The sequence below is a fragment of the Solanum stenotomum genome, unplaced genomic scaffold (assembly GCF_019186545.1).
Source record: "Solanum stenotomum isolate F172 unplaced genomic scaffold, ASM1918654v1 scaffold5032, whole genome shotgun sequence".
NCBI lineage: Eukaryota > Viridiplantae > Streptophyta > Magnoliopsida > Solanales > Solanaceae > Solanum > Solanum stenotomum.
Genome location: NW_026035530.1, coordinates 1 through 15,028, shown reverse-complemented (window position 1 = coordinate 15,028; position 15,028 = coordinate 1). Strand labels below are relative to the sequence as shown.

At 29.3% G+C, this 15,028-nt stretch overlaps 2 protein-coding genes across 2 annotated transcripts; one reads left to right on the top strand and one right to left on the bottom strand.

The window, feature by feature from the left end:
* Positions 1 to 4,274: 4,274 nt before the first annotated feature.
* Positions 4,275 to 5,485, bottom strand: LOC125852777 (protein SENESCENCE-ASSOCIATED GENE 21, mitochondrial-like). The gene is made up of 2 exons (XM_049532466.1): positions 5,210 to 5,485; positions 4,275 to 4,742 (listed from the first exon to the last, which is right to left on the bottom strand). The coding sequence occupies exons 1-2, from the start codon at positions 5,281 to 5,283 to the stop codon at positions 4,520 to 4,522; spliced, it is 297 nt and encodes a 98-aa protein (XP_049388423.1). The 5' UTR covers positions 5,284 to 5,485; the 3' UTR covers positions 4,275 to 4,519.
* Positions 5,357 to 15,022, top strand: LOC125852778 (U1 small nuclear ribonucleoprotein A-like; the record flags this gene model as incomplete). The annotated part of the gene is made up of 4 exons (XM_049532467.1): positions 5,357 to 5,388; positions 11,280 to 11,566; positions 11,656 to 11,828; positions 14,974 to 15,022. Coding segments are annotated over exons 1-4 (541 nt in total), but the record flags the coding sequence as incomplete, so codon positions are not given.
* Positions 15,023 to 15,028: the final 6 nt, after the last annotated feature.

Here is a 15,028-nt window from a genome sequence, read left to right as displayed (position 1 = left end):
TAACAACTAACATAGACAGCAGGGAGTATATAGCCTTTGATTAATTTAATTATAAAGTCACCGCAATGTCCACTTGTCGTTTCAAAAGCATATTGTTTGCCATCTTCTAATTCTAATTGAAAAGATAATACCGACAAAGTAAAGGGCAATGACATTTAAAAAATATGTTTTACTTAAGTATGATTAAGGGTGTCTTCGATAAGAAGAAAAATAAATTCTAATTTTTCCTTTTTTATTGAGTTAATTTTTTTGAAAAATACTTTCTTTATTATAATAAGCTTTTTAAAAAATATTATCTAATAAGAAGAAAAACAGATTTCACCAGTAACGTTATGTACTAATTGTGTCCATCACAATGCCACCTCATCCTCGTTATAGCTTCTAGCCTTGCATATCAACATATATTTTTTTTACTAACGTTCCTTTGCCTGAAGATATTGTGTTTGTACAATGTGTCCGAATTCAGCTTCCAAGTTCCATCACTACCATCATTCAACGAGTTCGGAGTCAAAAGGGTAATTTTTTCTCAAAAAAACATAAATTGTATATCAATTTTTCTTTTTACCAAAACGGTAAAATCGCTCCCTAGAGAGCGATATCTTTTAACGTATGTTGGGCATGCCATTAAAGCCTTCATTCAAAATCGCTGCTGGAGAAGCGATTTTGTCAAAAAAAAAATATAATTTTTTTCCTAAAATCGTTTTTCTAACTTTATTTATTTATTTTTTTGTAAACGGCTGCTTTATCCATTTTTTTTTCTTTAAAACATTAAGGAAAATTGCTGCCATTGCAGCGAATTCAAGTTGGAGATTTTTTATTTTCATTTTTTTTGCAAAAACGAAGTTGGAAAATTGCTGCCATTGCAGCGAATTCAAGTTGGAGATTTTTTTTTATTTTTTATTTTTTGTAAAAACGCTGCTGAAGCAGCGAGTTAAGATTAAATTTTTTTTTTCTAGCATAACGCTGCTGAGGCAGCGATTTTATAAAAAAAAAAAACAAAAATTGGATAAAATCACTGGAGCAGCAATTTTAAATAAAGTTTATAACAGCGTATATGGCGTTAAAATATATCGCTCCCTCAATAACGATTTTACCGTTTTGGTTAAAAAAAATTGGGAAAAGGGTCTGATATACCCCTCAACTTTGTCATTTAGAGTTGATATACCCCTCGTTATGAAAGTGGCTCATATATACCCCTACTTATATACAAATGGCTCACATATACCCTTTTCCTCTAACGGAAATGAAAAAAATTAATTTCAGGTTAATTTTTTATTATTTTTTAAAAAAAATATAATCCCATATGAGTATATTTAATCCTCCTCAAACATATATACTTTTTTAATTTTTTTTTTTGATTTCAATGACTAATTTAGATTTATTATTTTGATGGTCAAATTTATTTATGTTTCACTAATATTCTTATAAAACTTATTATAGATGACCAAATTGTTTTCTTCAAATACAAAAATTAAATTACAATATAGACCAAAAAAATAAAATTTTAAATTATAATATGGCCACAAAAAAATAGTTTTAAATTTTTTTCTTTACACTAAGGAATGAAAGAAAAAAATAAAATAACAATAAGAAACTCAAATAATTATAATAAAAGAAGTCAAAAAATAATTTATGAATAAAAAAGATTAAAATATACCTTGAACTTTGCTAGAAGAATCATATATACCCCTAAATAATTTTTAAGAAAATTAAAAGTCAAAAATATAAATTTAAAACTAACTTTTTCACTTCCGTTAAATAAAGGGTATATGTGAGCTCATTTTGTAACTGTAGGGGTATATGTGAGCCGTTTGTATAACGGTAAGGATATATATGAGCCACTTTCATAATGAGGGGCATATCAGCTCCAAATGACAAAGTTGAGGAGTATATCAGGCCCTTTTCCCAAAAAAATTTGATAACTATTTATGTTTTTTAAAGGAAAAAAAAAAAACCTTTTGGCTCCAAACTCATCATTCCACACTCTTATTTTCACTCTATTTTTTTTTTTATATTTACTATAATTATATAAAAATATTTTTTATTTATATATCAAACATNTACTAGTGCTTTCCATGATTAATGGCCCTAATTAAGTCAAGTCAGTACACTTACGATTCCCACCGTTCTATATTAATTGTCCAGTTATTTTTTATACTTTCTTTAAGAAATTATAAATAAAACAAAAATAAATAATTTAAAGTAATAATTTTTTTATTATTATGATAACTAACATAGACAGCAGGGAGTATATAGCCTTTGATTAATTTAATTATAAAGTCACCGCAATGTCCACTTGTCGTTTCAAAAGCATATTGTTTGCCATCTTCTAATTCTAATTGAAAAGATAATACCGACAAAGTAAAGGGCAATGACATTTAAAAAATATGTTTTACTTAAGTATGATTAAGGGTGTCTTCGATAAGAAGAAAAATAAATTCTAATTTTTTCATTTTTGATTGGGTTAATTTTTTTGAAAAATACTTTCTTTATTATAATAAGCTCTTTAAAAAATATTATCTAATAAGAAGAAAAACAAATTTCACAAGTAACGTTATGTATTAATTGTGTCCATCGCAATGCCACCTCATCCTCGTTATAGCTTCTAGCCTTGCATATCAACATATATTTTTTTTACTGACGTTCCTTTGCCTGAAGATATTGTATTTGTACAATGTGTCCGAATTCAGCTTCCAAGTTCCATCACTACCATTATTCAACGAGTCCGGATTCAAAAGGACAATTTTTTTCTCAAAAAAAAAAACTGTATATCAATTTTTTTTTTACCAAAACGGGAAAATCGCTCGCTAGGGAGCGATATCTTTTAACGTATGTCGAGTATGCCGTTAAAGCCTTCATTCAAAATCGCTGCTGGAACAGCGATTTTGTCAAAAAAAAATTAATTTTTTTTTGTAAACGGCTGCCTTATCCATTTTTTTTCTTTAAACATTAAGGAAAATTGCTGCCAAAGCAAAGATAATTTTTTTTTTAAAAGTTGGAAAATTGCTGCCATTGCAGCGAATTCAAGTTGGAGATTTTTTATTTTCATTTATTTTGCAAAAACGAAGTTGGAAAATTGCTGCCATTCCAGCGAATTCAAGTTGGAGATTTTTTATTTTTATTTTTTTTTGCAAAAACGCTGCTGAAGCAGCGAGTTAAGATTAATTTTTTTTTCTAGCATAATGCTGCTGAGGCAGCGATTTTATAAAAAAAAACAAAAATTGGACAAAATCGCTGCTGGAGCAGCAATTTTAAATAAAGTTTTTAATAGCATATACGGCGTTAAAATATATCGCTCTCTCAGTAACGATTTTACCGTTTTGGTTTAAAAAAAAATTGATATACCATTTATGTTTTTTAAAGGAAAAAAATTACCCTTTTAGCTCCAAACTCATTATTCAACACTCTTATTTTCACTCTATTTTTTTTTTATATTTACTATAATTATATAAAAATATTTTTTATTTATGTATCGAACATAAAAAAAAAAGCCTTATGTAAAACATAATAGTATTTGGTTTATAACTAATCAATGAGTAAACTGCATGCGAAAACAGATGAGAGTTGAGACACGGAACGCTTTGTTATATATTCAACATATTTTATTTGGTATGCTCTTAATTTATTCACCTTTATGATTAATTTATTTATTATATACTTAATAAACACTTAAAGAATATATATCTTTTAAAAAAATTCAACGTTTTAAAAAAAAATATTCCATCATATGATTGAATACTCACAATATATTCTCTAATGTCTAAATAAAATTTAATAAATCCTTAGATAATATTTTATCTTCAAAATTCAAACATCACACATGACATGAATATTCCTACCAATACACATTACATGTTTAACTTTAAAGCACATTATATGTATTATATCGTCTATCATCGTCATACAAAGAGTTATTTTTAATATTATATATTATTACTATTATATAAATTTTTAATTTATTTAGAAACACAAAATTCTAAAGCAAAATCCTGCTTTTCGAATCTTGTTATTTCTTTCGATTCATGCATTTCGCCCTTTTGAACCATTTAGTTGTATTCAATACTGTGCTTTTAATTAACCTTAATATGGTATTTGATCACTTATTTCATTAATATTGGTAATAATCTTAAAAATACTAAGATATGATTAAAATATTAGTTTGATTAAAAAGAAGTTGTTTTTAATTGTTAACAAATATTATGAGATTGTCCCAAAAGAAACAAAAATGAATACGTAAAACAACTGGAAATTGAAGATATAAAAAAATAAACACATCTAAAAACTGAAAATTTAATACTAATACTATAATTATTTCATTTGCATGAATAAAAGATACTACTAAAAGAAAAGATATAACAATAAGCTTAAAATTTAAAGCAAACAAAGCATGAGTAAATTTCACTGCTATTTTTTTCTGCTGATAAAACAGTGTCTTCCCTAAATTCTCTTTAACTTTTTTCTCGTTGATCAAAGATCTCCGATGAGTAACCGGAGATCAAAGACACAGCTTCAAAGCTTTTCAGTTGCTTCCAGATCTGTTCTTCAACAGCATCTTCCGGAGCTCAGCAGCGTCAATCTCATTTGCTTGTCCTTCCGGCCTGTAGTAACCGGTAACTGGATCTGGCACCCATGAAGTCTTCACGGATTCCTCTCCACTTTTTTGCATCATCACGTTGCTCCTTGGCACTCCTCCTTTCGCTACACCGGAGACTGCACCTTGTGATGCCGCCGCATATCCACGCCTGTACATACACACAAAATTCACATCACAGCAAATCCCCGATACAGTCCTCTGTTTTTGCTATGAACAAAAAATCTTAAGTACGTAAAAATATACTATTATATTGAAAAAGAAACAGTTTAACATGTGCAGCGGCAATCACGCTCGCCGATTTCGATAATTGGATCCTAACGCCTTTTATCCAGGGGATAATAAACGAATGTTTCGGTTATTACCTGCTAAGGAAAACACAGAAACAGAGTCCAATCCCCTGTTTACGTTAAGCATAATTTTATAATAATGCTATGAACACAGCACAGAATTCGACTAAGATGCAATATATATGTTTATATAGCTGAGAAAATTTTAGTAGTATATAGATTTACACCGAAAAACTCAACGGATGCAGCGCTATATATTCACGTTCACCGATTTCAAAATTTGAATCGTTTCTGTTTATATTCATATTATGGAAGTTTTGATCATTACCTGCTAAGAAAAGCAGAAACGGAGTCGGAGACGAAAGCAGAGAGAATCTTAGAGTTAGAGAAAGAACGAGCCATTGCTATTGATCGGGATCGGAGACGGAGCAAAAGAATTTCTGAATAAGAACGCTACGGCGGAAGGAATTTGGTTATGGAGCTTCCGCAGCGGCGAACTGAAATTCTGTAGCTTCGACTCTCTCTCTCCGGCGAATTTAGGGTTACATAAGGGAGGAGGAATGAAGGAGAGAATGGGGAAGTATATATAGAGATGGAGAATGAGGAGGGAAAAGGCAAACATGGACTAGGGTTTAATTTGGGGCCACTATTTACACGCAAAGGTCCTCTCCTTAGTTGACACATGGTCGATACCTTTTCTTAGTTAAATCGACTACCTTTTTTGGTTTGTATGTTCATATTATAACTCGATTAAATTTGAATTTACATGTATTTATTTATTGGAGCAACTTTTTAATACTTCCTCCGTTCAATAATAATTATTCACTATATTATTTTGAAATGTTGAATAATATCGATTTATTTTATAAAAGTAATGAATAATTTATACTTAATTCTTAATTTATGTTTATCATTAATTATAGTTATTTACTATTACATTTTTCAAGACATTATATTTATTATATGTCTAATAATAGTTTTGCCAATTCATCCACTCTTGAAATATTATATTAACGTTATAATATAATAGCGACACGTCACTTAGAAAATTGAATTATATACGTAATATATATATGGGCAAAGTTGAATCATTCATATAGTGTGAATTAAATCTTGTTCACTCTAATTTAATCATAAAAGTTGACGGGTCATTTGTAATCGAAAACACTAATTAATAAAATAAGGTATATTAGCTCAAAAATGCAATTTTACTAAAACTAGATGGAGAAATATTTTTTAAAAAAGAATGTGTTGATTACATGAAATTTTACTAATTTGTGAATTGTGCATCTTTCTCATGCTTTCCTTAGGAAAAGAAAAGGGGAGTTAGACGTATGTTATGAATTTAAATTATACAAATAAAAATATAGTAATTTTTTAAATAAGAAAGCATAGAGTATAAACAAATACAAACACTTTAAAAAAGAATCAATTATAAGGGTAATATAAAAGAAAAAAATTACTGATTTTTCGATTTAATAAAATGAATAACTTATATGGAATAACTATTTTTAATAAAATGATTAACTTATACAAGAGAGGGAGTAATATTTAAGCGAGAAAAAAAGTAAAAAGACGGCAAGCATATGATCCCATAAGTATCCAATTATTTACATGCACTTTCAACAACTTGCAATAACCAAAGAAAGGAGAATCATCGAAGAATATGGTGAGGTGGATGAGGTTGTTTTATTCTCAATTAAAATTTTTATGTTTAAGTTTTAAAAAAATGGTAGTTTTTTGCTTAAATAAAACCCTAAGCAATGAAAATTTGAATTAGCTAGATTCTATATGAATATCGAACATTAAATAATAAACAATACCCCCTTTAGAAAAAAAAAAAAAAAAGAGGACAGAGGTAGCCAAAAGACATCTTGCTTCTCTTTATGCAAGAACCAAACATATTCAGAGTACCTAGTTGTGCCTCTGGATTTACGCTATTAAATCAATTAATTGTTTATTTTAATCAAAAAATTTTTTATCGATGCTTAATATTCGTTTTGTGACTCCATTTAGTGGGATTCACATGATTATATAAGGTTCAATTAAAGGAAAACACTTTTTATTTTTATTTTTTTTCATTCATGAACTCAATTCGAGATATTTGATTAAAAATAAATAATTCATCATAATTTAATGTGGTAGCGAGTGTAATACACCATATAATATGAGAGTGGTGTTACTTACACGTTCCAGTGTGTAAATAAATTTACTTTAAGTAGTAAAAGTGTGTAATAAGTCATCACAATAATTTAAATATGTAACTGACTTTTCGAAACAAGTTCAAAGAAAATCTATATCTTTTCCCTATATATATTCAAATCATACTTAACAAAGTTAGCACTTACCTGATATATATTGTGCTGGAGAGATAGTGGACACTTCATAGCATTAGTCAAAATATGTACAAACTGACATAAATATTATCTTCCACATATAGAAAAAAATATACTAAAGAAAAAAGAAAAAAAAGAGAAACAAGGTTGATAGTCTGCTTCATTTTTTTTTATATTTATAATTTTTTTTATAACTGTTCCAATACTTTTAGCTGTTATAGTAAATTATTGTTATAAAGAACTCATAATTTGATATAATATAAAATTATGTTTTTTTTTTTTAATGTTTCCTCTCAGTATCTGGTTATAGAATAAGAATAAAAAGTGGAAGTTGTTATCAACACAATTAAAGGCCTATTTTTGAACACACAAAATTTTTTGTGGAGCCAAAAAGCTGTGGCAAAGGCAGATTCCTATTATTACATTAATTATGCAGTGTTCAATATTAATCCCACACAAAAAAAAAATCCTAGCTTTAATTTGCCTCTTTTAGACTACCAAAAGACAACATTATTTTTCTGGAAAAAAACTCAATTTGCTCTCCCTATCATTCGTCCTTACCATATATTAATAATAAATTTCAGGCTCACAGAATATACATATTTTTTGTGTATGTTATTTTTATATCTAATATGTGGAGCAAAACATAACTCCCACAAGGAATCAAAAAAGAAAAAAATATCTTAGTATGTAATTTAGTGATATCAAACGACAAACGCACTGTTCAGGTTGTTTGACTAAGCTTATAAGTTAATTGAATTGATTTATAAGTCATATTTAACTTATTTATGCATTTGATATACACTTTAACAGGTGAAAATTAAACAAGTAAAAAAAAAATTTTAACGCCACTTGTGTCTTATTTGATAATCCCACATGAATTTGACACTTGATTTGGTCTAATGATCTTATCCATAAGCTTTTAATTTAGTAATAATGGGTGATCACATCACCAGAATGATTAATTATACGTGTTGAGAAAAGATAGGTTTTCTTTCTTATAATTTAGTTTCCTTTTGAACGTATCTTTAGTTTGCCATTCTCTTATTATTATTATTATTATTATTATTATTATGTAGCGGAGTCAGAAATTTTAATTTTTGATTTTTGAATTATAATTTTTTTAGTGAGTTTTGAATAGATTGTTTATATATATTAACTGAGTTTTTTTAATAATATAAATACATAATTTGAATAAAAATTAATGAGTTTTCTGTTACGTAACTCCACCAATTTTATTAGGCCGTACTGTTCATAATGTTTTTTTTTCTGTTATTATCGTAGTAAAAAAAAATATCATAAAATTTTTTCATGACCCGTCCTAGAAAATTGAGTCGGTAATACTTTAATTTGATTTTTAACTTTAATTTCAGCTAAACAAAAATTCAAACATCAACAACATCACGTCTAATTGGCGATAATTCAAAATTCAACCAACTAAGCTACTAAAATTCTCCCGAATAATAATATTCATTTTTCTAGCTCTCGGTATATTTTTGGATCGGATACTTTGATACCATCTCTCAATTACTCCNAAAAAAAAAAAAAAAAGAGGACAGAGGTAGCCAAAAGACATCTTGCTTCTCTTTATGCAAGAACCAAACATATTCAGAGTACCTAGTTGTGCCTCTGGATTTACGCTATTAAATCAATTAATTGTTTATTTTAATCAAAAAATTTTTTATCGATGCTTAATATTCGTTTTGTGACTCCATTTAGTGGGATTCACATGATTATATAAGGTTCAATTAAAGGAAAACACTTTTTATTTTTATTTTTTTTCATTCATGAACTCAATTCGAGATATTTGATTAAAAATAAATAATTCATCATAATTTAATGTGGTAGCGAGTGTAATACACCATATAATATGAGAGTGGTGTTACTTACACGTTCCAGTGTGTAAATAAATTTACTTTAAGTAGTAAAAGTGTGTAATAAGTCATCACAATAATTTAAATATGTAACTGACTTTTCGAAACAAGTTCAAAGAAAATCTATATCTTTTCCCTATATATATTCAAATCATACTTAACAAAGTTAGCACTTACCTGATATATATTGTGCTGGAGAGATAGTGGACACTTCATAGCATTAGTCAAAATATGTACAAACTGACATAAATATTATCTTCCACATATAGAAAAAAATATACTAAAGAAAAAAGAAAAAAAAGAGAAACAAGGTTGATAGTCTGCTTCATTTTTTTTTATATTTATAATTTTTTTTATAACTGTTCCAATACTTTTAGCTGTTATAGTAAATTATTGTTATAAAGAACTCATAATTTGATATAATATAAAATTATGTTTTTTTTTTTTAATGTTTCCTCTCAGTATCTGGTTATAGAATAAGAATAAAAAGTGGAAGTTGTTATCAACACAATTAAAGGCCTATTTTTGAACACACAAAATTTTTTGTGGAGCCAAAAAGCTGTGGCAAAGGCAGATTCCTATTATTACATTAATTATGCAGTGTTCAATATTAATCCCACACAAAAAAAAAATCCTAGCTTTAATTTGCCTCTTTTAGACTACCAAAAGACAACATTATTTTTCTGGAAAAAAACTCAATTTGCTCTCCCTATCATTCGTCCTTACCATATATTAATAATAAATTTCAGGCTCACAGAATATACATATTTTTTGTGTATGTTATTTTTATATCTAATATGTGGAGCAAAACATAACTCCCACAAGGAATCAAAAAAGAAAAAAATATCTTAGTATGTAATTTAGTGATATCAAACGACAAACGCACTGTTCAGGTTGTTTGACTAAGCTTATAAGTTAATTGAATTGATTTATAAGTCATATTTAACTTATTTATGCATTTGATATACACTTTAACAGGTGAAAATTAAACAAGTAAAAAAAAAATTTTAACGCCACTTGTGTCTTATTTGATAATCCCACATGAATTTGACACTTGATTTGGTCTAATGATCTTATCCATAAGCTTTTAATTTAGTAATAATGGGTGATCACATCACCAGAATGATTAATTATACGTGTTGAGAAAAGATAGGTTTTCTTTCTTATAATTTAGTTTCCTTTTGAACGTATCTTTAGTTTGCCATTCTCTTATTATTATTATTATTATTATTATTATTATGTAGCGGAGTCAGAAATTTTAATTTTTGATTTTTGAATTATAATTTTTTTAGTGAGTTTTGAATAGATTGTTTATATATATTAACTGAGTTTTTTTAATAATATAAATACATAATTTGAATAAAAATTAATGAGTTTTCTGTTACGTAACTCCACCAATTTTATTAGGCCGTACTGTTCATAATGTTTTTTTTTCTGTTATTATCGTAGTAAAAAAAAATATCATAAAATTTTTTCATGACCCGTCCTAGAAAATTGAGTCGGTAATACTTTAATTTGATTTTTAACTTTAATTTCAGCTAAACAAAAATTCAAACATCAACAACATCACGTCTAATTGGCGATAATTCAAAATTCAACCAACTAAGCTACTAAAATTCTCCCGAATAATAATATTCATTTTTCTAGCTCTCGGTATATTTTTGGATCGGATACTTTGATACCATCTCTCAATTACNTACCAAAAAATAACCATTGCAATGGAAAAAATAAAATAATTCTTCAATTGAACCCCTATAAAAATAGATGAAAATATAGATGGATACCAATTTAATCTTCATAAAAAAGAGAAAAAAAATCAATTAAAAGATACTCGATGAATTCAAATCACAAAAATTGCTCCTAGAATCATCAAAAAGATCTTAAATTGGAAGGAATATGGTAGGAAAATATTGAGAATATGTGATATAGGAATATTGATGAAAGAGAAAGTATTAATGAGGATAAAATTGAAAAACTGATCACATAAAATGTGCCTAAACATAATTAATTATCCTTGTGATAATAATTTTCCTATTTAATATTTAATAACTTTCCTGATTATTTGTATATAATTAACTTTGCTATTTATTGGATAGTTATATCCATATAACATAAAAAAAAATAAACTATAGCTATTTGTTTTAAATATATATTGATGTTGCCATATTCTGTAGTTTTTCCTAATTAGATGGGCTGATTTTTCTTCCAATTGGATTGAGTTAAGGGGCTCAAAGCCCAATTGTTTATCTAGCCCAAGCCCAAATCAGAGCCCTATTCGTTCCCAAAAATTTCTGGAGAAATTAACGACAACTGAAGTTTCTACCTCACCGGCGAAAGTTTCAGCTAGGCGTAGACGAGGAGCCATGGCGGAAGCGAACCAAAATACGAACCCGAATCCAGCCCCAAGCGGCGGCGAAACTCCACTGAATGTGACTATTTACATCAACAACCTCAATGAAAAAATCAAGCTAGAAGGTACTCCGTACATGTTTACGCAGAACATTATCTTCGTGTTTCACTGTGTATAAAATGTGTTATGTATATTGATGGTGATTGAATTGTAGAGCTGAAGAAATCGATGCACGCTGTGTTCTCACAGTTTGGTAAGATACTTGAGGTTTTAGCATTCAAAACCCTAAAGCATAAAGGACAGGCGTGGGTAGTGTTTGAGGAGGTTTCTTCTGCTAGCAATGCACTTCGCCAGATGCAGGGTTTTCCTTTCTACGACAAGCCTATGGTACTGGATTGTAGCTTGTTACTGGATTCTAGCTTGTTACTGTTGCAATGTGTTTGCTGCAATTCTAATTCATTGGCACAAAAATAATCAACTTTACTATCAATCCATCAACTATACCTCTCAAACTAGTGGGGGTCAGCTATATGTAGGTTTATATTGGTTGATTTTATCATAATTTAGTCAAATCCACCATTGCGTCTTTATACTGACTTTGAGGATGGATATGGTTTGTGACCATAGATGGAGCTAAAGAAAATTAAATATTCTAGTGTGGCTTTGATTATTTATTTATGTTATTTTCTTGAAAAAACTAATGATCAGTAGGGAAGGTATCATAACCATATTTATATGATCCTAGAACATATTGATTGCTCAAGCATTTAGGCATCTTACCTATGCTTAATTAGAGAATGCTATTATTCATGGTCAAACTTTGTACTCCCTCCGTTTGAATTTATGTGACACAATTTAACTCAACACGGAGTTTAAGAAAAAAATGAAACTTTTGAAACTTATAGACCTAAATATGCCAAAACATTTGTGTCACTATAAGAGTTCTAAAACTTGTGGTCTTAAACATGTCATATCATTTGTGTGTCTCTAAGAATTTGTTATCAAGAGTGAATGAGAAGTTAAAGGTAGATTGTTCCCAAGTATAGAAATGTGTCATTTCCTTGGAACGGATTATAAATGAGTTACAGAGAGAGTATAGTCTGTCTTTGGGGATGTGATGGATATCAGAAGTAAAGCTGTTAGGACTTAGGAGTAAGGATGAGTGTTTTTGAGGTCTTCAAACCAGTTGCCCTATATGGAAAGAAGAACTGAACTGCTTTTGGCATTTTTTGTTTTAGCAAACTACTAGATGAGCTTAATTGAAGAGATATGTTCAATGATGATTCATACAGTCAATTGCAACTTCCTTGGGATTGGTTTCTTTTCATAACCCCAATACATGTTGTATGCATATACTAGAATAGCATGATAAAAATCAAAGATTATGTCCAATTTGAAGCTATCTTGGTTGTTCCCTCATTACTTCTCAAAGGATTTGGAGCATGTTTGTCGTAATCTAGCAAACAACTACACAAAATTTATCAAGCAAAGAATGTTGTCTCAATCCTAAATTATTTGGCTACAAGAATCCTTTGCATTTTCGCTTTATTTAAGTTTCTAATAACTTAAATAATTTGTTTTTAAAGGATAGTTTGGCTAAAACTAGATGCTCTTTGGATATTACAATTATCCTATACTGACATACAAGTCTCTGACCAGATTAAGGAACTCCTGATAATCACCAAACCTATCACGCTTTTTGATTCAAGATATTTGATATTTTAACGCTTTTGATTCAAGATATTTGATATGTTAGAATGATTGCCTGATAAGGGTACATTAGTTAGTTCGTTGGCTAATGAATGAGGCTAAGATCCGGCATAACCAAATGGCAAGGTTAGCGGTTTTTAGTCTCATTATTTGGAGGTAGATGGAGGATATATAAAAACCGCGTTGACTCATAAGATTCTATATTTAATAGCACCTATATATTATTATAGTTTGCCTTCTCTCCCATGAATTCTCCGTCCAACCAAATTGGATCTGCCTTCGCAAATCTTTCTGCAGTTTCTGCAAAGTGTATTTAGAACTTATGATGTGATCACCTGAGGTAGAAAACTTGATGGGTTCGGACAACCCATTTTGTGTTACCAACCCCAGTGAAACTCCCATTACAGGTCTATTAATGGAAGAGTAACAACAACAACTAAGGCTTATTCCCAACTAGTTGAGTATTATATATATAGTTGCTTTTGTTGTGTTGTATCCTAGCTAAGTCCCAATTGATTATGTGAGGTTACATGTCTTTTCTGAGACAAGTTCTCTTTTTATTTTTAATTGACCTTGTTCCTTTTAGCACATTCTATCATTGTAGTGTAATATCCATGGACCGGAGGTGAGATGTCTATGTAGGACATCAATCCTCGATATGTGCTACTTGCATGTATGTTATTCATGTATGTATTGGTCCATAGATGGAAGAATGGAGTCAGAACTGATAATTGTAGTCACAATCTGCTTTGAACATTTAATTGTTTCAATAAACAACTGTATCTCCTGGTCTCAGAGATTGGTTAAGATTATCCTTGCCAAAGATATTCCGACCTGGAAAATTATTTTTGTCATCATCCAAATGAAGATATTCTGAAATGTACATGCTGCTTTAGCATCATGGGAGTTGTGACTTTGCAAATTAGACTTCTTTTAGACTTTAGTTTCAATTGTGTACTAGATGCATATTTCTCATCTTCACTTGAGTTTAAGAGTGCTTTTCCATGCTAGTTCTAGGTGTCACCTCATTACTTGCTGTTTTTTTAAAAATTGTTTTGATGAATACGGTTAAAAATTATTGCTCTCCATAGGCACCCAAGAAGTGCAAATAATTGCAGGGAAAAGCCCAAACACATGCAAATAGTTGCAGGAGAAAAACTCAAATGCCCACAAAGTTGAGTAACTCAAGTGAAGTGTGTATGTGATGTACATTAATTACGTTACACCAAAAAGACAAAATACAAACATCTATATTTTAGTTGTCTTTTGTTCTTTTGCAAAACATATTACCATCTATATTTTGTTGTTTTGTCCTCATAAAATAGTTGTTTTCTGTTCTTGCATGGGGTGCTACCATAACTACTGATGATTCACATGCAGAATGGTTAAGATGTTTATGGATATTGTTTTGCATACTTTGGTATTGTTACATCATACATGCTACTCAGTCCATTTCCTCATTGAGTAAAACAACTGGTTTGAGTGATTTTTCTCAATGTTTACTTTTAAATGCAATGCTACTCTTTGCACTTACATATTAGTATGTTACGAGGTTTAGCAAAGTGCATATAATGCTATACAATGTGGCCACCTATTTGTTGTGGTTCTTGCATGCGCATGCTGTGTTCATCTGTTGATTACTTGAGCAAAATTAATGTTGCTTCTAGATATGAGGTTGGGGTTTCATACCTGGAGTCGCTTTTTTAGTTCCTGAATTAACTTCTTTAGCTCAATTATGTCTTATGATAACTACTGTTATATGCTTTTTTGGTGTACTATAGATTGGTTACATAATTTTCTGACACACATATATGTCTATTAGAGAATACAATATGCAAAGACGAAATCTGATGTTGTAGCAAAAGCTGATGGTACTT